This window comes from Thunnus maccoyii, chromosome 4 (genome assembly GCF_910596095.1).
Source record: "Thunnus maccoyii chromosome 4, fThuMac1.1, whole genome shotgun sequence".
Taxonomy (NCBI): domain Eukaryota; kingdom Metazoa; phylum Chordata; class Actinopteri; order Scombriformes; family Scombridae; genus Thunnus; species Thunnus maccoyii.
Genome location: NC_056536.1, coordinates 32,364,024 through 32,388,353, shown reverse-complemented (window position 1 = coordinate 32,388,353; position 24,330 = coordinate 32,364,024). Strand labels below are relative to the sequence as shown.

Below are 24,330 nucleotides of genomic sequence, written 5' to 3'. Positions count from 1 at the left end.
TTTAGACATTATTGATCTTGGGATAGTTGATGAAGTTTGTTTAGTGACTGAAAGCCTCACGAATGTTTCAGTTATGTGAAGATTTTCTGTAAAAAGACGACACCGAGGTCACGTCCACTGTAATATTTCTGTGGAAAAAAAGCGAATAACAGTTAGAATATTTTCTGAAACTTTGGTACCTTCACAGATATTTAGATTGTTTGTGTGCTGGACTTTCTTTAACAGCTTTAAAAAACATTGTTTCATCGACACTCTGACTTTTACTGATTTCATGAAGATTTCTTATAAACATTATTTTGAATTTATGACATTTGTGGTCTCTGTTGTTTTATAAGTTTGTTGAACAGGCAGTTAAACCTCTCTGAACATCTGTATCATCACTCTGTAGCAAAACATACTGAACATCTGTTGATTAATGACTTTTAATAAACTAAAAGAATATATATTTGTTTGTGTATATCTCATATAACATATACAACATAAGATGTAATAACATTACTTTATGGTCACTTTTGTATTTTATCACCTTCATCAAATATTCAGTTTATGTCAAAGTGAAGATTTTCCACTTCAATACTTTTCTACGTGTCAGTTTTAATGAGATCACAAAACAAAACAAAACATTTATTTAAAGTTTTTTTTAACCAATGTTGATTTTAGGATTAAATTTTTATTTTTTAAACAAACATCAGTCGGTTGGTCTGTGGAATCCAAAACAATGAGAATTTTTTTTTTTTAAATGAGGTTCTTTATTTTGAAGGCAAATTGTCGCACTCTCTCTCTGACTTCCGGTATTTTTCTATCTTTTATTTTGTGTAACTTGACGCACGCGCTGTAGTGTTTCTGCAGCAGAGACAGCAGGGCGGTGACGTCAGAGCGCGCTGTTCCTTTCACACGCTGCCGAGGAGCCGCTGAGCAAAGTCACGTGATTCACATTTCTCTGACAACAATCTCAACTCAAGGTCCTCTTACCGGAGCTTTTGACCTTATAACATGTTGCGAGTTGTCACTGAAGTTCAGATGTTCATGATTCTGAGCACTTCAAGGTTTCTCATTTTTACATTTTTGCCTAAAGACACTTAAATTTAGTCTAAAATATATCAGACCGAGTCCTTAAACAGACTCTGTGTCATCTAAAATAACATTATTACCACTGGTGGAAAGTAACTAAGTACTTTTACTCAAGTACTGTACAATTTTGAAGTATTTGTACTTTACTTGAGTATTTTCCATAAGTAATAATAAAAAAATAAACTAAATAAATTAATAAAATACAATTATTCTCCACCACATTTAAATATGTGACACTGGACCATAATAAAAGAAGACAAAAATTCACAGAGAACGTAATTAAACAGTTAAATTAATAAATGAAATGTGAATTGTTTTTAATTTTTATTTTTTAATAATAATAATTTGTAATAATCCAGCCTGTCTGTTTTATGTGGAGAAATAAAAGTGCTAACAGCTTTCTCATCTGGAACAATGGAAATATTTACTATAAAAACATATTAATTTTCTTTATTCAGCGGTTCAATGCCAGAACTTCACTGGTTAGTCGGCTTTTAAGTAAACTGAATAAACTGTCTGCTGATGAAGAACATGAGATGCAGTAAACTCAGAAACTTGTCAGTTGCCTCCACCGGTAACATTAATTATGTAATGTCAAAATCCAGAATCTCTGAATATGTGAATATTGTTGATTTGTAAAGTTTTCCTGCTGGACTCCAGATGTTTCCTCCTTATAAAACCTATAAAGTCTCAGTGTTTGTGCTCTTGGAGGCTTCAAGTTTCCACATCACACTTGTCTGAGTTGAATACTGGAACACGATTGGCTCCAAACTAGTTGTGATGTCATAAATCCTGCAGGTACGTGCAGGTGTTAAACTGAGATTTAAAGGACAAGTGTGTGTTAAACCAGCAGTCAGGTGTTCATATAGATATCTACTTGATTTGACTCATCTGGACGCTGAAGCTTCATATTAGCTTCAGATAAACTTTTAAATACATTTTTTGCACAGAAGGAGGACTGTGGATTTTGTCCTCCATCACTTCCATTGTAAGGTCATTATGAAGGGATCTTCTAATGGTCAGTATGAACAGGAGGAATGATTACAGCAAGAAAAACAGCTTTAATGTTCATTTGGGCTCCTGACTGTTGGTTTAAGACACACATTAAAACTGAACTCGTCCTTTAAGAGACACTTTGAACAGTGAGGAGAACATCAAGAGAAACAGGTTTTAAACTGATGGTTGCAGACTTGTTGTATTGATTAAATGATCTGTTTGTTCAGTAATAATCACTGAAACTTGTGCTGATGTGATGAATTTATTGTTTTACACTGAAAACTGAGCCGAAACCGTCGTAAAATGTTGTAAATGTCCGACAAAACTGATCTGATTCACTGCTGAATCACATCCAGTCATTCATTCCTCTTCATGAAAATTCATCCAACCGAACACAGGAAGTGTGTGAGTGTGTGTACGTGTGTGTGTGTGTGAGTGAGTGTGAGTGAGTGTGTGTGTGTGTGTGTGTGTACGTGTGTGAGTGTGTGAGTGTGAGTGTGTCAGTGTGTGTACGTGCTCCTGCTGGGAGTCTATTTCAAGAGTCATCTCTCAGCTTCTTTACGCCAAGGCCTCTATTTAGCATCCAGTTTCCATGGCAACAGTATCGGTGTTGTTGACAGAGCTGCTGCAGAACATGTTTCATCTTTTTATTACGGTTCAGTTCGACAGTCTGTGTCTTTTCTTTTCTTTCAGTGTTTTTTAAATCTGTTAAAAAAACAAAACACTGATAATAAACTGATGATCATATCTGAAAGAAAATACACCACATGGACGAAAGTATGTGGACGGCTGAACATTCCCGGGTTTCCTCCATCCTCCATTTGGTCCTGGTCCTGAAGAAGGACTCTGTTTGGTTTTAGTTTCTGTTGAGCTCATTAGTTGTAAAGTTGTGTTTTTATCACAGAAAAGTGAGGGACAGGTCGTTTTATTCCATCATAGGAGAGCTGATTACTTTATTAATAATCTATTGACTGTTCAGTGTATATAATGTTGATTATTCCCTGAAGACCAAATGAAGATGTTCAGTTTACTGTCATAGAAAACTGTAAAACTAGTAAATATTCACATTTGAGAAGCTGCTACCAGAGAAATTTTGGGATTTGTGCTTTCAAAATTAAACAATTATAATATGAAAATTGTTGCCAGTTAATTTTTTTCAGTTAATTAATTAATCCTCTGATCATCTCAGCTTTGTGTTGAAACAGGAAACAAACAAACTGGAAAAACACATGTTTCTGCAACACAAAATTATGTTTTAATTACTTTCAGACTTTACTCTGATTTTTACTTTTCTCTTGTGAATTATTGAAATAAAAGATTTTTTTATTTTTTATTTTAGCTGAAACTATAATGTTTGGTTGAACTGATCAACCTGCAACAGATGATTTAAAGGACGAGTTCACAGTTTTCATGTGTGTCTTAAACCAACAGTCAGGAGTTTAAATGAACATTAAAGCTGTTTTTCTTGCTGTAATCATTCCTCCTGTTCATACTGACCATTAGAAGATCCCTTCATAATGACCTTACAATGGAAGTGATGGAGGACAAAATCCACAGTCCTCCTTCTGTGCAAAAAATGTATTTCAAAGTTTATCTGAAGCTAATATGAAGCTTCAGCGTCCAAATGAGTCAAATCAAGTAGATATCTTTCAACGTTACAGTCTTCTTAGTGCCAAAGTTCCTCTTTTTGTTACTATACTTCCACCTGCAGCTCAACAGGGAAACACTGTCCGAGGAAACACAAAGAGGGAATTTGATGCTAAAAAGACTGTAAATGTGTCAGATATCCACTTGATATGACTAACTCAGACTGCTGAAGCTGAATAGAAGCTTCACACAGACTTTTAAATGACTGTGTGGACACACTGTGGATTTTATCCTCCATCACTTACATTGAAAACACATTTGAAGGATCTTTTAATATCCAGTATGAACAGGAGGAATGATTACAGTGAGGAAAACCTCTTTCACTGTTACTATGGACACCTGACTGCTGGTTTAACACACACTTGACACATTGTGAACTTGTCCTTTAAGAAATTACACAAACTTATGTTTATTTTTTGTGAGTTTTCTTTATTTTTTGAATTTTCTTGTGAAAAACTGGACACTTTCATCTCTTTTAGTCTCAAAAGAAAGACTTTAATTCAACAATCTTAGAAGAAACAAACTGCTTTTTAATGTGAGGAGGCGTCACAAGTAAACGTAACTTCATTCATAAAAAGGTTTGAGAACTTCTGGTTGAAACATCATTAATTTCACTTCACTGGAACTGAGGAACCAGGAAATCAGACCAAAGTACAGTATATGTTTACAGTATTTAAGGTTTGACAAAACGTCCACACACAGGAGACGATTTTAACTTCATCAGTAAAAAACATTTTCAAACTCTCCTGCGTCCCGACTGAAGGACGTTACCGTGACATCCAACAAAATCAAACATATAAATCAGACACATGTGGAGTTGTTTCCCCTCTGCTTCCAGTCTAAACACACGCTGGATCCGTCTACGTCTGAAACACGTGACCTCCTTTACACCAACAGTTCACCTGAAAAGAAGAATTCAGTCTCTGTGCGTCAGCTGACACATTTTTATCAAACGTCTGTGTCGATGGGAGCTGAGCAAGTGATCGGGTTCAGGTCTTTGAACGCATCTCCTGAACCGAACCGTCCTCCGGTCGTCCCTTCAGGAGTCGCAGCCGTCGTCCAACCAGTAGAAAAGTCTAGAAAACGTCTCTTCTTCTGCTCTCTGACGGCTGGTCCGTCAGCCCCTGCAGCTCCCTCAGACCCTGAGAGGCACATGAAGAGGAAGAGAAGAAGAAGAAGATAAGAGCCAATCAGATTTCCCATCTGCTGATCAGCTGACTGACAGAAAAGATTTGATAAGTTTACATTTTCAGTAAAATGTTTGATTAAAATAAAAACACTGAGAGTGAATCATCTGAGTGGACTGACAGCAGCTGTCTGTCACATCTGTTTAATGTTTTCTGGCAATTTTCCCAAAATCTGATCCTTTTTCCCAAGAAAACACCTGAAAACTTTATTAACACTTCACACAACTGTTGAATGAGCTGCTGCGAATGTAAGGAGCCTTTTAATGATGGAAAGTAACTAAGTACATTTACTCAAGTACTGTACTTTGGTGCAGTTTTGAGGTACTTGTACTTTACTTGAGTATTTCCATGTGATGCTACTTTCTACATTTCAGAGGGAAATATTGTACTTTCTACTCCACTACATTTATTTGACAGCTTTAGTTACTTTTTTCAGATGAAGATTTGACACAATGGATAATATAACAAGCTTTTAAAATACAACACATTGTTAAAGATGAAACCAGTGGTTTCCAACCTTTTTGTCTTTTGACGTCTTACAAAAAGCAGTGTGTAGTCGGGGTCACATTTCACATGTCTATGAGTTGTTAACAGCTCCACCAAATAGTGATTTTTCCCTCTAAACTTCTCACATGCTTTCATCTTCATCAGTTCTCTGCTGTTAATTTACTGTTGACCCACATTACACTTAGGTTAGGTTCACTCAGTTTACTTTTGTACTTTACTGTTAAATTATTGTTATATTACTGTTCATCTACTTTGCACGTTTCAGTTTTTGCTATTTTATCCACACTGTGATTCTACCTCACACATTAGTTTTTTATTATTACTATTCTACTTTATAGCAGTTTTGACCTTTTTATTTATTTACTTCCTCTTTCATAACTGCATGTTGAGCAATTGTAACAAAGTCATTTCCCTGCAGAGATCAATGAAGTTTTTCTGATTCTCATCTGATTAAATTCAGTCCAGCTGTACTCAAATGTTTTTGTTTTTAAAAAAAAATAAAAGTCAAAGAAACGAAGTGCAAAAGCTGTAAAGAGAAAAACTCTGCAGGCTTTTCAGAAAAGTTCACATTTGCTGTAATTTAATTTAAAATATTTGTCATGTAAATAAATTGTAGAACTTTTTCAAGCAGGCTGTTAAAAATGATGAAAATAAATCATATTTTTGATTCTGTTTAAAATCAAATCCTGGGAGTGATATCTGATTACATTTAAAACACTACTGCTGATCAATGTTTGTCATAATAATCATAAAATGACATTTTAAAGACAGAATAATTTATTATTAATAATCAATAACGTAGTCGATGATGTAAACATCAGACTGACCTCCAGCACCATCCGGATGTTGGCTTTAATCTTGGCCGAGTCTTTGGTCAGCTGATCTGTGAAGCTGAAACACACACAGAGAGACAGGATGTTAGCATGGTTAGCATCTGCCATTCATAATAACAGACATGGCTAGCATCGAGCTAACAGAGAAGGAAAAGAAGAAACTGTCTTGAGAAATGTTTTTCATCTCAATCTGACTTCATCTGTTTCTTTACTAGAGCTGCAACGATCGGCACATTAATTGATTAGATGATCGAAAGAAAATTACTATTTTGATAATCAATTGATCTTTTGAACATTTGATTTCTTCTAGTTCTCAAATGTAGTAATTTGCTGCTTTTGTTACATGACAGTTAATTGAATATTTTGGGGTTTTTTTGTCATTTGTTGTGCTTTATAATACTCTCGTCTATAAAGATACACTTTGTACAAACTATCAAAACTTTATTTTAAACTCTGGTGAAGATCTGAAATGCTGCGGCTGGATTTAGTGTTGATGTGTGTAAAAACGATGAAGAGGAGCTGCAGTCGGTGTTGTTTGTTGTGCTGCTCTCTGCTGGAGGGAAACAGTTACTGCAGATATAAAAACATTTAACATTAAGCTGCTCTGTGTTGTTTTATATCCTGTTGAATTCTGGGATTTCAGACTGACGCTGTGAGCTGACTCGTCTTCTTGTCGATGAAGCACAGAGCTTCGTCGTGGTTCATCTCCACGAAGAAACCGTAACCCACCGCCACGAAGATCCTGGACGCGTCCTCGCTGAAGGAGACAAGGAGACAAATATCATCATCAGGAGGCTGCAACTGTTTATTTAAATGATGCAGCAGGTTATGATCAGAGCTGTAGAGGTAAATAAAATCAACCAATCAGTGTCCATCTTCATAATATCATGTTTCACAGCGTCTACATGGTTCTAATTATAGATCGATGTTTGGAATATAACAAAATAACAAAACTGATTTGTGGGGAATAAACAGTTTGACTAATAGATGAATCAGCATTTTGTTTCCTAATAACTGAAACCGTTGTGTGTTTACAACGGTTACTGAGGTCAACGACCTTTTCAAAGCTGAAGAAAACATCATGTTAACAGAGTTGTTGTGTTAGTATCTGGATTAAACATCTGTAAGTGCTTTTATAGAAGCTTTAATCCTGTGCTTTGTTGGGATGTTTGGCTCACATTTAGAGAACAGATTGTGCTTTTAAAATATTTACAGAGCAGTAATTCATCTACATACAGCTGACAGTCAGACCTCCTGCTTTCAATGTCTTCATATCTCTACATCAGCTTTGCTGAAGAGCTTTTCCAGCTTCTTGCTTTGTTGTCTTTTGTCTGACAGATTATTATTTAATGCTGCGCATGTTAATGTCACATATGATTCATTCATCTGTTTCATGAAAGCAGCTCCAGTCAGCCTGCTAGCTTCAGCACGGAGGGTTTGTTTGTTTTAAACACCGGCGTAGCAGGAGAGCGGGTGGTAACAGTTGTCTCCGTGTCTCATACAGAGTTCAAACAGAAAACAAAACAAGCGCTCCTAGAAGCTACAATAGAAACTGCGGTATGAGGCTGTTCTGAGCTAGCTTAGTTTGCGTTTATCCTCCCGCCCTGGTCGTAGCTCTGTGCTCCTAAACTTGTGTTCAGTTCACGTCTGTTTTCAAATCAGAAATTGTTTAATGAAAAAACAACTTGATTTTCAGAAAATACTTTTATTTATCCATACATGTGCTTGATAAAAGTTGTTTCTTTTTAGCTTTTTTGATACTAAATCAACATTTTGAATAATGAGAGTTGAATTTTGTGGTTATTGTGATGATGCTCCTCGTTGGTTCCTCTGTGTTTACATGTTAATTAACCAACGTGGAGCCGTTACATCCTGTCTCTCTTCTATCAGTCATTAATAAGCGATTTAATTAAGAAATGTAAATGTGTGTGAGTTTAACGAACCCTGAAGGATTTTTAATGGGACTTTATCTAAAGACGAGTCGAGTCTGTTCCTGTATTGATAAGTTTGTACTTCACTGTGATCAGTAATAATGATTGTGATTGATTAGTTGTGTTCGAGTGTCAGCAGCTCACACTTCAGCCTGGACGAAGAAGTTACAGCCGAGATCCACGTCTGTCTTCAGCTGCTGAGATCCCGCCTCCTGCAACGACACACGCGGTGACATCACAGTGACATCACAGTGACATCACTCCTTCACCTTCATACTGAACATGTTCCTCATGTTTAAAAAAGCAACAAAGACCCAAAAAACCTATAACCTCCTGCTCTTCTCTTTGACAAAAAACTCAGACTCTGTAACAGATTCTAATTTATTTATGTTATTTTTTAATATTTTTATGAGTGTGAGTGTGAGTGTGTGTGTGTGTGTGTGTGTGTGTGTACCTGCAGACTCTGGATGGTGTTCTTCAGCTGCAGGTACTGAGAGATTTTCTCATAAACAGCATCTCTCTGCTCAAACACTTTCCTGAAAAACACACAAACACACACGTTTCGTGAGCTTTAAAGTGTCACTTCTAGAGCTGCAACTAACCTTTATTTTCATTGTTGATTAATGTTACGATAAACTGATTAGTTGCTTGGTTGAAAATGTCAGAAAAAGGTGAAAAATGTGGATCAGTGTTTCCTAAAACCAAGATGACGTCCTCAAATGTCTTGTCTTATTTTCTGCATTTCTGCAGTAATTGGATATGTGATTTATGGATCATGTTTATGGTCATGTTGGGCTTTGGGAAACATTTATATACACTTTTCACCATTTTATAGACCAAACAACTTAATCGATTAATCAAGAAAATAATCGACAGGTTAATAGATAATTAATATAATCATTAGTTGAAGCTCTAATCTGAATGTGTCAGGTGTCACTTTAGACAGATTAATTGATGACGAAAATAGTCGTTAACTGCTTGCTATTCTGAAAACTGTCTCCAGTGTATTTTGTTGATTATATAAAGATGTAAATACTCGAGTAAAGTACAAGTAACGTTACCTTTAACCTGTAATTGAGTTACTGCTCCACATACAAACTGTATAAACCATGACTACATGTTTTCTATGACACCAAATTAAACTTTTATAACATATTAAAGCCACTGCAGTGCGTCAGTTTGTGTGTCTTACTGTAAATCTCTCTTCAGGACTTCATTGATGAAGTTTTCATACTGCTGAACCTTCTGATCCGCATTAGCATTATCGTTAGCATTAGCGTTAGCATTAGCATTAGCATTAGCAGGAGGAGCCATCGCCATTCGCCTATTTTCCCTTTAAAACCAAACTTTTCGTCCGAGAGGAAGATAAAGTGCTGCCGCTGTAACCTGCTGAAAGTCTGACTGCTCTTATGTTTAACGTCTCTGCGTCATTATCGATCCACAAACTGTTCAGTTAGCATGCTGCAGCCTCATGTAAACACCTCTCTGCAGCACACCGTGAGCCCAGTTTTTCTTTCCTAGGATGGCGAAGTCATGACCCGCCCTACTCTGCCTCTGATTGGCTGATACTCGATACCTTCGTTGTTTTCATTGGTTAGATTCAGAGGTCAGAGACGGTTCAGGAATATATGTGTATATGTTATATTGTATATGTTATATGTTATAGAGCATATTTGATCTACTCTCTACAAAACAAAGAGTTTTGTTTATAAGTTAAAACAATAAACAAAATAGTCATAAATAAATAAAAAGGAACCGGATGAAAACAAAAATAAATAAATAACTAATACTAATATTTCTCAGATTTCCACCACTTGTCACCTGAAGACTTTTTTTTTTTTTTTTTTTTAGAATATTACTGATATGTTGCTCTTTTTTTAGTGCATTATTTATAAATTCTCTGTTGAAACATACCTTTGGCAGCGAGGTTGATTAGGGTGATAATATCAGGGTAAACCAATCAGAGGCAGAGTAGGGCGGGACAAGACTTCGCCATCCTAGGAAAGAAAAAATAAAAGCAGCAGGTGCTGAAGCCACAGAACGAGAGTGAATAGAATATATACTAAATGACAGGTTCACATTTTTTTCCAGTGTGTGTTAAACCAACAGTCAGGTGTCTATATGAGCAGTGAAAGAGGTTTTCCTCGCTGTAATCATTCCTCCTGTTTATACTGGATATTAAAAGATTCTTCAAATGTGTTTTCAATGGAAGTGATGGAGGATAAAATCCACAGTGTGTCCACACAGTCATTTAAAAGTCTCTGTGACGCTTATATTCAGCTTCAGCAGTCTGAGTTAGTCATATCAAGTGGATATCTGACACATTTACAGTCTTTTTAGCATCAAATTCCCTCTTTGTGGTGGAAGTATAGTAACAAAAAGAGGGACTTTGGCACTAAAAAGACTGTAACGTTGAAAGATATCTACTTGATTTGACTCATTTGGACGCTCATATTAGCTTCAGATAAACTTTTAAATACATTTTTTGCACAGAAGGAGGACTGTGGATTTTGTCCTCCATCACTTCCATTATAAGGTCATTATGAAGGGATCTTCTAATGGTCAGTATGAACAGGAGGAATGATTACAGCAAGAAAAACAGCTTTAATTCATTTGAGCTCCTGACTGTTGTTTTAAGACACAACTGAAAAATTATGAACCCATCTTTTACTATTGAAACATTTACATCTATGAATATACACAACAATCAATGTTGCTTACTAGAGAATCCAGAGTTTTCTCTTCCATAAGTACTCAAGCTTTAATCAGATCACATTAGAGGTTTCACTAATATATTCTTAGACAGAAGCCAGCTCTGAAATGAAAGCCAGAATTCCTGCACAGATTCATACTGGAAGAAAATATGCTTTACAGTCTCAATATCCCTCTCACATAATCCACAAGTTGTTGTTCTAATTAAATCTTTTATGCAAGAAGTGATTGGGTGGATAGATGTCATTTAAATTTTTAAAGGTCACTTCTTTGGCTTCAGGTAGGATTGGATAAGACTCTAGTTTCACAGCTTTAGAGTTTATGCAGTATTTTAGTGTCTCCAGGTGGGATTTTAAGTAGGACATGAAGACAGTAAGGTTGGGTTTATATTTTGCAAATTTGCTGGCGTGTATGTGGAATTTAGCTAATAAAGAAATAATATTAATAACATATATTATCTCAACAGGCATTCCATCAGCAAAAAAAAACAAAACAAAACTACAAATTAAATAAATTTAATTTTGAGTTTGAGTTGAGCATCTAATTTTAGGTTTAAAAAAAGATTAAGGTCATAATAAAAAGTCTGATTAAAGGTACAGTCCCAAAAAATATGAGGTGTTGTTTAATCCGTGTTTTCTACTTGCTGTATTTATTTATTTCTCTATTTATTTTAGGTTTTCTATCTGCTTTGTTTTTTATTATTTTAGGGCGATTTTCTACCTGCCTTATTATTTTATTTTGGGGATTTTCAGCCTGCCTTATTATTTTATTTGGGGGATTTTCTACCTGCCTTATTTTTTTTATTTTGGGGATTTTCTACCTGCCTTATTATTTTATTTTGGGGATTTTCTACATGCCTTATTATTTTATTTTGGGGATTTTCTACCTGCCTTATTATTTTATTTTGGGGATTTTCTACCTGCCTTATTTTTTTATTTTGGGGATTTTCTACCTGCCTTATTATTTTATTTTGGGGATTTTCTACCTGCCTTATTATTTTATTTTGGGGATTTTCTAGCTGCTCTGGTTCTGTAGCTGTTAATGTCGTGACGTCACTGTAAACAAACATGGCTGACCGCTGGAAACTCTGTGGTTGACATCAAACGCTTATTTTAAACTGTTCTTCATGGGAACAAGTATGTATTTTTTTAAATAAAATACTTATGTTTATGGCTCTCTAGTTTGTGTCGGACACATGTGTCGCGAGCGTCACCTGCCGCTGTTTAGATCAGATTGTCGTTGAATTTGACGTGCTAGCAGAGTTAGCTTAGCTAGCATGTTACCAAGGCAACGTTAGCCAACAGTTAGCAAGCTCAACTTTGGAGCTGATGGTGTTTCCCCTAAAAGTCGATTATTCTTCATAAGATGTTGGTTATTTGTCGATGTCTTACATGCCGAATTAAAGAACACTTTAATAGTTTTAAAGGGTTCGAAGTAACGATTAATAAATGTCTATATTATTGAGCTGATAAGCGGAACATAAATTAATTGCCAGATTTATGAACAGAGTTCGTGGTACGCTCCAGTTAATCTGCTTCTCCGAGTCATTGACAAATGACAACAAATGACTATACTGGTGTTTTCATATTTCATGAAATATTATCTACACATTAAAAATACTTTTCAATCGCTGCTGACTATTTTTCTAAACAAACAGACCACTAGCATTTTTAATGTCGGTGTTTTCTTGTCAGGAGTCAAATCACAGAGTTTTACAGAACTTCTCCTGCAGAACATCTGAAGAATAAGTTAATTTTTAGGTCTGATTTGTCAGAAAATAACATAACTGAATAAGGAATAAAGTAGAACATTTCTGCTAAGTATTGCAGTCAACTTTATATTTATATTTTCTCCTTCTGACTACAAGAGAATTAAATTCAGTTACAGAGGAATTAAACCAGTTTCTGCTCAGTTTGCTCAAAGATCCTCTTGCAGGAAACAGAGTGAGAGTGTGTTTGCTGTCTGAACACAAACAGCCTTTAAAGAACTTTAACTGAATTAAATACCATATCAAATGAGTGTTGAAATGAAATTAAAAAATCTTACCAAACCCTCAGCACTGGGACATTTGACTGGTTAAACAGCCAGCAGTGATCCAGGGTGAAGCAGTGTTGGTGAAGACATGGAGCAGTACAGTATCCTGGGTCGGGTTGGAGAAGGAGCCCACGGCATCGTCTTCAAGGCCAAACACATTGAGGTAAATCTGCTGCCCAAAAAGCCCAAACATAACCAAAGATTACTTTTGTTTTTCAGCTGAAAAGCCATATATTTTCTACCCTTACATGTTTTAAAACCTGTGCAAACGACTCAGCATTGATGTATCAATGACTGATGTATTGATCATGATGTATTGGATGTTGATCAGACTGGAGAGACGGTGGCGCTGAAGAAAGTAGCTCTGAGGAGGCTGGAGGACGGGATCCCCAACCAGGCACTGAGGGAGATCAAGGCCCTGCAGGAGATCGAGGACAACCAGCACGTGAGTACCAGAGGACGCCATGTTGAGGTCAGAGGTCAGAGGTCAATGTCACACTCATTCCTCCTCCTCCTCCTCCTCCTCCTCAGGTGGTAAAGCTGAAGGACGTCTTCCCTCACGGCACGGGCTTCGTGTTGGTTTTTGACTTCATGCTGTCCGACCTCTCTGAGGTCATCAGGAACTCTCAGCGACCTCTGACCCCGGCTCAGGTCAAAGGTTACATGATGATGCTGCTGAAGGGCGTGGCCTTCCTGCATCACAACAACATCATGCACCGGGTGAGAACGTCATTTCCTCTCTGAGCGGAGTTTCTGTTCCTGTGGTCCTTCGGAATAATAAAAGCCCTGATGTGTGTGTGTGTGTGTGTGTGTGTGTGTGTGTGTGTGTGTGTGTGTGCGTGTGTGTGTGTGTGTGTGTGTGTGTGTGTGTGTGTGTGTGTGTAGGACCTAAAGCCAGCGAACCTCCTCATCAGCTCGTCAGGTCATCTGAAGATCGCTGACTTCGGTCTGGCCAGACTGTTCAGTGAGCGGGGAGACAGACTGTACAGCCACCAGGTGGCCACCAGGTACAGACAGCAGCTGACTCATTCACTTCAATGAGACAGCGGAGCTGCAGCTGCAGAGGGCCGCAGCAGAAAAAACATCCAGCAAAAAAGTTTAATCTGAATGAATTTATGCTGCAACACAATATTCATTCATTCTAAAGTGGCACGTACGAGTGATTTCAGAGAATTTGTCACGTTCACCAGTTTTCTTAGAAATTTCTCTGAAGACTGAACGACGTTGACGAGTTCAGAGCTGTCGAAAGATGAACACACAGTCTGACTTTCTTCACACGAGGAAAAATACTCATCTGACCTGAAATCATGATGTCTTTATCTGAATCTAGAGTGTAAATGTGAAACAGTTTCCTGATGTGCTGATGTTTATATCAGTAGTAAACAGGTGTCTCTCTGTCCAGCAGCATGTTGTGTTACAGCTGACAGTGTAACATCACCTGCTGTAGGCTGTAATATTCTCTCCTCTAATATCTCTGTCACGGTCACATGACCTCCTGTCATATGAGTCACGGAGCGCTTTGCTTTAGAGAGACGTTTTTTTAGCCTCTAACTTCATGTCAAAGCGTTCCCTCTTTAATCCCGTCACAGTGCGGCGCTGCTCTGATGGATTCATATTTTCAATTTTTTTCAGCTCCTTTAACACGACTACTGATGATGATAAACGTGTCTGCTGGTTTCTGACAGCAGCAACCTCAAATTCTTATTTTCACTCTTTGGGAACATTTTTATGAATGAAATTTGCCCACAAACAGAGCAGAGCAGGTCGCCAGGGACAGATCTATGCATCATATCACCCAAGTAGTCCGGGACGAGTCTATGAACACATTTATATACAAGAACAAGAATCTTTAAATTGATCTGGAAACTAACTGGAAGCCAGTGCAAAGACTACAGCGCTGCAGTGATGTGGGCTCTTTTGTTTGTTCTAGTTAAATGCCAACAAACGTGTGTACATGTGCATGTATGCAGACACCCGGTATTGTCTTTAAACAGAACCATGTGTGGATCTGCCGTCCACATCGGTTTTTGAGCTCCGCAGTGTTTCCTGTGTGTGTGTGTGTTCAGGTGGTACAGAGCTCCGGAGCTGCTGTACGGAGCCAGAAAGTACGACGAGGGAGTCGACCTGTGGTGAGAAAACTACTGTTACTACTCATCTTTATAATGATCCTGCTCATACTGCTGCTACTGAAGAGTTTAGGTTTGAAATCTGGGGCTTTACTGTATATTAACAAACAAAACGACAGTCTTTATGTTGTCAATAAGTCTAACTAAGACTCAGAAATCTGACCTAAATTGCTTAATTATTACACTTTTTTGTGATTGGTTACCTGCAGAGATCAATACTGAGTCTATGACTTCAAAACTCTTCACACAGTCGACACAACAGCAACAATTATGGAGCGAACTGTGACACATTTGCATTGTTTTCACAGATAATAAACATAGTTTTAGGGTTTGGTGTCATCGTTATAATATGAGGTAAGATGTGAGGTGGAGTTAAAAACATCTTTTCAGTGTTGAGAGATGAGCAGCAGAGGGCAGCAACAGTCTGAAGTCACAGCTTTACTGACTGAAGCACTGATATGACTGTGTGTGTGTTTGTGTGTGTGTGTGTGTGTGTGTGTGTGTGTGTGTGTGTGTGTGTGTGTGTTTCAGGGCTGTTGGTTGTATTTTCGGGGAGCTGTTGAACTCGTCTCCTCTGTTTCCTGGAGAGAATGACATTGAACAGCTCTGCTGCGTCCTCAGAGTGCTCGGGACGCCAACACAGGACAGCTGGCCTGTAAGACACACAGACACACAGACACACACACACACACACACACACACACACACACACACACACACACACACACACACACACACAGCCTTGAAATTCGTACAGTTGTCTGAAGAGACGCTCATTTTCATCCTAAACATCTTCAATTAACCGAAACAATGATCATTTTGTCCATAAAATGTCAGAAAATAGTGAAAATTGCCTGTTATAATTTTGTAGAGATCATGGAGACGTCCAACACATCAACCATATCCAAAGATATTCAGTTTACTATCATATATGACTCAGAAAAGTATCAAATCGTCACATTTGAGAAGCTGAAACCAGCAAATATTTGGACATTTTTGCTTAGAAAATGACTAAAACAATGAATCGATTATTAAAATAGTTGCTGTTTAATTTTATGTTGATTGATTGATCTCTTAACTAAACTTTTCTTTATATTTCGTATTTGTCTTAAAAAAGAGTCTCCATGGATTTATTATTTCACTTCTGAAACATCATCAGACTCATGATAGACAGTAAATCTCTGCTGCAGAACCAGAAACATCGTCTTCTTTATTATAGTCTTTTTTATTTTATTACACATTCTTCTTCTTTCTGGTGAAAACCTGCTGCCTACGTTACCCACAATGCACCTGGAGATTGTGGTGTGTTATGCTAGTAGCGGCTAATGTAGCCTGGAGCTGCTACCCAAACATAACAGACCCGAACATAAGAGACCCGATCCAAAACGTAGTCGGCCTGAACGCAGAGAGAAAACAAACACCGGCAGCAGCCTGATGTTATATCAATTAATTCAATCAATTAACAAGCAGCTGCAGTGGGAAAGAGCAGCTATATTATAATAATGATGCCCTAAGAACAAATGTAAAGTCATAGAAATGAAAATGATTTGTTTATATGCTTCAAACACACATTTATAACAGATAACCTGTACCAACAATAAAACCTTCTGTAGCCAACTGGATGATAGACAGACAAAAGATGTTCTAACCTATTTACTCTTTATTTTATTTAATATAAATTAATAATAAATGTAATATCTGTGAATCAAATTCCAAAATTCATTTAACAGCAAATCTTGTAGACGACTGATTTTCCTAAAATAATCCTGACTGATGTTTTAAAACACACTTGAAACGTTGTGAACCTTTAATGTTGTCTCTCTCTGAAGGAGATCGTGGAGCTGCCAGATTACAATAAAATCACCTTTAAGGAGAATCCAGCGATCCCATTGGAGGAGATTGTCCCTGACACCTGCCCCCAAGCCGTCGACCTGCTCTACAAGTTCCTGGTTTATCCGTCCAAACAGCGCTGCTCAGCCCGGCAGGTAGGAAACAGGAAGTGAAGTTCAGGATTCAGAAAGAGGAGTTCCTCAGGGTTCAATCCTAGGTCCCCAATTCTTTCTGTTTTACTCACCAGTTGATCATAAATCTCTCAGCTCCCAAGACTTTAAGTTCTTCATGACTACTAACAAGTTTCAAACTGTGATTTACAAAATCCACCAACTAAAACCATGTAAACAGGAAGTGACTGTAGCAGCAAAAACTCCAAAAATAAGAGTTTTAGGAGCCAAAAGATAAAATAAAGTGACTGTAGGTGAAATATACAGTACCAGTCAAAAGTTTGGAATTTGTACTGTATGTGTTTCAGATTTAGTCGTATTGATGCAGTTTACAGTGAGAGAGAAATATCTGATTATGCTAAGCTAACTGACGTTATTTGGTCATTTAGTTGAACGTTATTGGTTCAATAATTTAAGGTATTTCGTATTTTTTCTGTGAAATGCAAAGGTCAAGTTTTAATTTAGTGAATGTAACGCATCACTTCCTGTAACTGAACAGTCTCAACTCAGGTGAGATGATCTAAAAAGCACCTAGCTTACTGTTTGACTGATTAATTGATTACTACATGTATTGATTGACGTATTGGCTGTTCATTGGTTCTCCTGCAGGCTCTTCTCCATCCGTACTTCTTCTCCTCTCCTCTTCCTGCTCACCACTCGGAGCTGCCCATCCCTCAGAGGGGGGGTCGACCGCCCCGCCAGCGTCTTCAGGCTCCGCCCATTGACTTCTCAGTGGACCTGCCCCTGCAAAACAGCGTGGTAGACCCCGCGCTGCTGCAGGGACACGCCTCCTGCCTCTGACTGATCAACCAATCATGTTTACTCTTATATATTACATACATATCTGTTTTAATTTATTCATTTTTGCACTCTAACCTGCTTTAATAAAGAAGCTGTTCTCACACTTCCTGTTGCTCTTCAGTGTCTCAAAATAATAATTAAATCCAAATTATTATATATATTTGTCCCTCCATAAATAAAGACAACTGTAGCAACGAAGAGGACTGAATGAAGTGTTCAAGTCTGTCTTAAAACAACAACCTGCTTCGATTTCAGAGACCTTTGTTGCACGTCACATCCATCTCTCTCCCCTTGTTTCCTGTCTGCCTCTTCACTGTCCAATAAAGGCAAAATTGCAAAAAAAAAGATCTAAAAAAAAAGCTAATATGAAGCTTCAGCGTCCAAATGAGTCATGTCAAGTAGATATCTTTCAACATCGCAGTCTTTTTAGTGCCAAAGTCCCTCTTTTTGTTACTATACTTCCACCACAGCTCAGGAAACAGGAAGAAACACAAAGAGGGAATTTGATGCTAAAAAGACTGTAAATGTGTCAGATATCCACTTGATATGACTAACTCTGAAGGCTGAAGCCTCATATAAGCTTCACATCAACTTTTAAATGACTGTGTGGACACACTGTGGATTTTATCCTCCATCACTTCCATTGAAAACACATTTGAAGGATCTTTTAATATCCAGTATGAACAGGAGGAATGATTACAGCGAGGAAAACCTCTTTCACTGTTACTATGGACACCTGACTGCTGGTTTAAGACACTTGAAAAACTGTGAATTTATCCTTTAAGACGGCAGAGATTACAACTATAAAGTTGAGGAAAAAAAGACTTTAGAAGATGGTGTTGAGGAATTTTAATGATATGCACAAAACCGAGTTATTGTGACCTACAGTCATTCTGAGTCAATCAGAGTTTTTATACGCTAAAAAAACCTGTTGTTCAACTGTTAAAGACACAAAGATTTCAGCTTCTTAAACTGCTGCAGTGAAACCTGTTTTTCCTTAAATATGGAAAACAAACTCCAGGAACACATTTTTATTTCTTCATAAAGACAGATAAAAGTGAGATATTGCTCAGATAAAATGTAAAATCCTCCTCCACTCAGAAATATGTTTTTCTTCCTGTTCTTGCATTTGGATGTTTGAGCTTCACTGTGCAGAATGATGTATGTGCAGAGTTTCACATTATTATTATTATCATCATTATTATTATTATTATTATGTTATCTCAAACATACATGTTTTTGTTACAAGCAGAATCTTTTCATATGTCTTAATACATGTATGGAGGGGATCTTTAAAGTAAAAAATTTCAGTCAACACCAGTTTCACCCTTCAATATTTTAAAAAAAGAGCTGAAAAAGTGTGGGAGGTGCCAAACACTTCCTCTTTCTCCTCTTTCTCCTCCTGTTGTCTGTCAGCTTGGAGCAGCAGTCAGAGAAGTAAACTGTTATAAGACAGAGACAGACTGAGCAGCTCGTCAGTGAGTATCATCATCATCACTGCACTTTAATGTGTTTCTATTTATTCTCTGCAGATGTTTTTTTTTCTCGCAGCTTTTGTGACCAAATCGTTGATTTTGGTTCGTAAAACATTTTTTTCTGATTTGATGCTGATGTTTTTCAGCTGAGCGTTTAAAGTTAGTTTTATCTTTAGTATCTAAAGTGTCTTTAATTTGTTAATTAATTCATTGTTTTATTCATTCGGCGAGTAATGGAGTAGAAATGTTCTGCGTTAAATCTCTTTTTCTCCCCCCCCCTCCACCCCTCCTCGCCTGACCCTCAGTGATGATGATGATGATGTCAGACTGTTCGCAGCCAGCTGATTGGTCGTCCGCTGTTGCAACAACCAGATCAGAAACATCAAGACTCTTCACAAAGGTTAGAAGGACCATCACTGCTACACTGCTGCTACTAACTGCACTTTATTACTACTATTACTGCTTCATTTACTGCAGCTACCGTCACAATAAAACAAAAAAAAATATCAGTTTGATACTGAAATTGTGTTTTTTCCCAGTTGTGACATCTCACTGGGCGGCTATTCAAATTGACTCATTCAAATTGTGTAATTTAACATTTTTTAGTTAAAAAAAATAAAGAAAATTCCACCTTAAAAGAGCTTTTTTTCATAAAAACTTTAACTGAGGCAAAAAAAAAGCTCATTAATCTGTAAATAAAACAGATTTCATCTCTTTTGACCCTTTTGGTGCAAAGAAAGAGAAGAAAATCGAGACTGATCGGACTAAACATGAGATTATATTTATGTGTCATCAACTGAGAATCGTTTCTGGATGAAACTGTTGAACTTTAAAGGTGCAGCATATATACGACTACACGTCGCACTGGAGCAGCAGCATCTCAGTCCCAAAACAAATGTGTTTGTCATTTACTCAGTAAAGTTGGAAAAAGAAAAGCTGCATCTGAACACAGCTCAGAAAACTCAGATCAAACTGTCAAACTAGGCAGCGCTGATCAAATATGAGTCATGATTCTATTACTGCATTATCTATTTCTGCCTCAAATGTTTGCAGAAACATATTTTTAGTGAACTGTTTATCTTTAATATGAGAAAGTTTGTGACCCGGCCGTCATGTTGATGACGCTCCAACATTTTTCAGCAACAGCCACTCAGTGTTTTTACATTCTTTAATTATCTCTATATGTTATGAGATAGTTCTTATTGTTGGTTGCAGGCTGGATTCAAATTCACTCACTGGAGGGATTGACAGGAAGTGATGCATTACTATTTGTAATTTGATCTCATTAATATCAGCCTCAGTCTTTGCTCTCCTGCAGTCGTATCAGAGCTGGTTAATTAAGCTAATGCTACTGCTAACACAACATGTCCTACTGCTGCTGCTTCACATTAAAACATGTCAACTGGACAAACACAGGATGGCTTTTATTGTGAAGCAGTCACAGGAAACACAATGTATTTGTCACCGAGGTTAATGGGAATATAACTTTTGACAGATATGATGCAGACCGTGCAGCTCTAAACGCATTAACTTGTTATTTTTCAAGCATTGGAAGCTTTTTTTTTTTTCAGCGTGTGCAATTTAATACTCCACTTCTTCCTCTCAGGTTAACTCCGCCCCCTCACACACCTTCCTCCAATCACCAAGGACGTCACATGAGGCCAGTTATGAGGTCATTAATCCCTCTCTCTGGTTGGACGACTCCGGCTGTCAGTCACTGAGCTCTGCATATATCCCGCCTCCTCTCTCCTTGTATGGTGATCCTGCTTTGACCCCGCCCCCCACTTGTCTCCTCCCCTCTTCCACGCCGGGATGGACCAGTTACTATGGCAACCCTTACACTTCATCCTCCTCCTCTTCTGGTGATTGGGCATCACCTGTCAGTGTGCCGTGGGGGCGGGGCAACATACCAGGTGAGATATCTACCTGTCCGTCTGAGCTGCTGCTGTCTGTTTAAGAGGTTTTATTCACTGTGTGTTTCATCTGTGTGTGTGTGTGTGTGTGTGTGTGTGTGTGTGTGTTCAGAGCAGCGTGAGTGTGTGAGCTGTGGGACGAGCAGCGCCCCCCTGTGGATGAGAAACACCACTGGATATCACCTGTGTAACACCTGCAGCTTCCAACAGAAAACCAACAGACACAACAGACCACTGCTGAGGCCGAAGAAGAGACCTGTGAGACAATGATAATAATAATAATTAATATTGATAATAATGAATAATAGTAATAGTGTAATAGGATATTAAGAGCATAATGAATGAATAGTAATATGTTTAAGCATTTTAATGTGTTCTGACTGTTTTAAAGGGTTTTATTGTGGTAAAACAAATGTACTAAATAACATGAAAGTTGTTTTTTCAATTAAGAGAAAAATTCAGGAAGTCTTTAATGCTATTTTGCAAATCCTGAAGGTTTTTATTAGCCCTTAGATTAATACTGGTTGAAGTTATAATCCTTTAGATGTCAGTTCTAGATGATTTACAGTAAACACTGGTTGATGAGCTACTTCATCAGAAAATTCAGTAGATATTTCCGATCATGAATATAATCAAAAAGAGGTTTGATCTCATGAAAATCTAACAGATTATAACTTTCAGCTGTTTCATGTGTTTATTTTCAGACTGTGACTCAGAGAAAAGGAACTCAGTGTGTGAACTGTCTGACAGCAACAACAACTCTGTGGAGGAGAAACTCTGCAGGAGAACCAGTGTGCAACGCCTGCGGACTCTACTACAAACTACACCAGGTACTGCAAACTCTACTACAAACTGCACCAGGTACTGCAAAGTCTACTACAAACTGCACCAGGTACTGCAAACTGTACTACAAACTACACCAGGTACTGCAAACTCTACTACAAACTGCACCAGGTACTGCAAACTGTACTACAAACTGCACCAGGTACTGCAAACTGTACTACAAACTGTACCAGGTACTGCAAACTGCACCAGGTACTGCAAACTATACTACAAACTGCACCAGGCACTACAAACTGTACTACAAATTGCACCAGGTACTGCAAACTGCACCAGGTACTGCAAACTGCACTAGGTACTGCAAACTGCACTAGGTACTGCAAACTGTACTACAAATTGCACCAGTAACTGCAAACTATACAACAAACTGCACCAGGTACTGCAAACTGTACTGCAAACTGCACCAGGTACTGCTAATTGTACTACAAACTGTACCAGGTACTGCAAACTCTACTACAAACTGTACCAGGTACTGCAAACCGCACCAGGTACTGCAAACTGTACTACAAACTGCACCAGGTACTGCAAACTGTACTACAAACTGCACCAGGTACTGCAAACTGTACTACAAACTGCACCAGGTACTGCAAACTGTACTACAAACTGCACCAGGTACTGCAAACTGTACTACAAACTGCAGCAGGTACTGCAAACTGTAGGACAAACTGCACTCAGTACAAAAACTGTACTGCAAACTGCACTGGGTACTACAAACTGTACTACAAACTACACCAGGTACTGCACACTGTACGACAAACTTCACTCAGTACTACAAACTGTACTACAAACTGCACTGGGTACTACAAACTGTATCAGGTACTGCAAACTAAAACAGGTACTATACAGTATACTACAAACTACACCAGGTACTATAAACTTGAGTGCAAATTACACCAGGTACTACAAACTGTACTATGAACTACACCAGGTACTATAAACTATACCATAAAGTACATCAGGTACTATAAACTATACTGCAAACTACACGAGGTACTATAAATTATACTATAAACTACACCAGGTACTGCAGACTCCAGTATATGGCCATAAGTATGTGGACACTCCTCAGTTGCGGTGGAGGGGAGTCTGTCCTGAGCTCCATCCAACACTGTTGAGATGAGCTGCAGCTGTGTGTCAGATCCTCACTGATCTGCCGTCTGACTCAATCTGCAGGTTCCAACATCTGGAGGAAAGACTGACAGCAGGAGTGTGGAGGCTGTCAGAGCTGCACATTAATGAACATGGAGCCACATGTTACACTGTCGCACATGTATGTAGTATGACTCCAGGAACCAGATGCCATTGAATGCTCCTCCTGTTTTTCAGGTCAACAGACCGCTGACGATGAAGAAAGACGGAATCCAAACCAGAAACCGTAAAATGACCAATAAGAACAAGAGGAGCAGAAAAGCTGACCAATCAGAGACTGAGCTGTCCAGCCTGGTCAGGCCCCCGTTTCCTGCTGGAACTATTTCTTGTTGCCCACTGATCGTGTCTGACTGTATGTGCTGTGCAGGAGACGCTGCACAGAGGCACTGGGCGGATGGATACACTGATGTTTGACAGGAAATATTTCCAGCATGTAACTTTATCTTTTGAGCTTATTTTTACTGTCTGTGGTTTTATCTCTGCAGATTTGGAATATTTTTTTTTACATTTCTTTGATAATAAAATTGCTGGATCATTCCACCTGCTATGCCACCTTTAATTACTCTCCTGTCATGTTGTATAAGTGTGCAGTTCTTCTTTTCTTCCATGAGATTTTTTCTGTGTTGCGTTTTATTCATCTCCCTGTAACTGAAAACATATCACATTTGGGTTTTTTTTGTTTTGTTAATAATGGTCTTTGTGTGCAAGTATTGATTTGTATATCTGTCAGATAAACAGCTGGTCACAAAAACTTTGGCCTCATATTTTATTCTGGAAAAATATTTGCAACACACGCTGATCTTTTAGAAATTTATAATAAACAGTAAGTTTTTCCAACTGAGTCAGTTGAAAGTTTGTGAAAACTAGTTAGCAAGAGAGCAGAGAAGTTGAAATAGTTTGCTAAAAGTGATGTAATTGGTTGAAACTGCAAAAAAAAAATAAAAAATGTATAAACAGTTGAACTTATTCGGTAAATATAATGGAATAATATCTGGAATGGGTAGCAAAGTATCATGTAGTTAGCTAAAAGTAATGTAGCTGAAATAGCTAAAACATAATGGATAAATAGTAGAAAACAAGATTTAGCATAGGGCCCCCAAAAAGTTAG

General features: G+C 37.8%; 3 protein-coding genes across 4 annotated transcripts; 2 read left to right on the top strand and 1 right to left on the bottom strand.

Annotated features, from left to right (window-relative positions):
• Nucleotides 1-4,187: 4,187 nt before the first annotated feature.
• On the bottom strand, nucleotides 4,188-9,699 carry uxt (ubiquitously-expressed, prefoldin-like chaperone). The gene is made up of 6 exons (XM_042409318.1): nucleotides 9,365-9,699; nucleotides 8,627-8,708; nucleotides 8,317-8,384; nucleotides 6,891-6,998; nucleotides 6,236-6,299; nucleotides 4,188-4,856 (listed from the first exon to the last, which is right to left on the bottom strand). The coding sequence occupies exons 1-6, from the start codon at nucleotides 9,490-9,492 to the stop codon at nucleotides 4,791-4,793; spliced, it is 516 nt and encodes a 171-aa protein (XP_042265252.1). The 5' UTR covers nucleotides 9,493-9,699; the 3' UTR covers nucleotides 4,188-4,790.
• A 2,216-nt stretch (nucleotides 9,700-11,915) lies between these two features.
• On the top strand, nucleotides 11,916-17,948 carry cdk20 (cyclin-dependent kinase 20). The gene is made up of 9 exons (XM_042409266.1): nucleotides 11,916-12,020; nucleotides 12,942-13,081; nucleotides 13,250-13,363; nucleotides 13,450-13,638; nucleotides 13,804-13,925; nucleotides 14,985-15,047; nucleotides 15,576-15,699; nucleotides 16,874-17,029; nucleotides 17,654-17,948. The coding sequence occupies exons 2-9, from the start codon at nucleotides 13,007-13,009 to the stop codon at nucleotides 17,843-17,845; spliced, it is 1,035 nt and encodes a 344-aa protein (XP_042265200.1). The 5' UTR covers nucleotides 11,916-12,020; nucleotides 12,942-13,006; the 3' UTR covers nucleotides 17,846-17,948.
• A 610-nt stretch (nucleotides 17,949-18,558) lies between these two features.
• gata1b (GATA binding protein 1b) lies at nucleotides 18,559-23,957 on the top strand. 2 transcript variants are annotated; one of them, XM_042409696.1, is made up of 7 exons: nucleotides 18,559-18,902; nucleotides 19,262-19,323; nucleotides 19,626-19,720; nucleotides 20,927-21,233; nucleotides 21,346-21,491; nucleotides 21,938-22,063; nucleotides 23,400-23,957. In XM_042409696.1, coding segments are annotated over exons 2-7 (912 nt in total). In that variant the 5' UTR covers nucleotides 18,559-18,902; nucleotides 19,262-19,322; the 3' UTR covers nucleotides 23,637-23,957. The 2 variants fall into 2 exon arrangements, with proteins under 2 accessions (XP_042265630.1, XP_042265629.1); XM_042409695.1 differs by lacking the exon at nucleotides 18,559-18,902 and having other exon boundaries at nucleotides 19,133-19,323.
• Nucleotides 23,958-24,330: the final 373 nt, after the last annotated feature.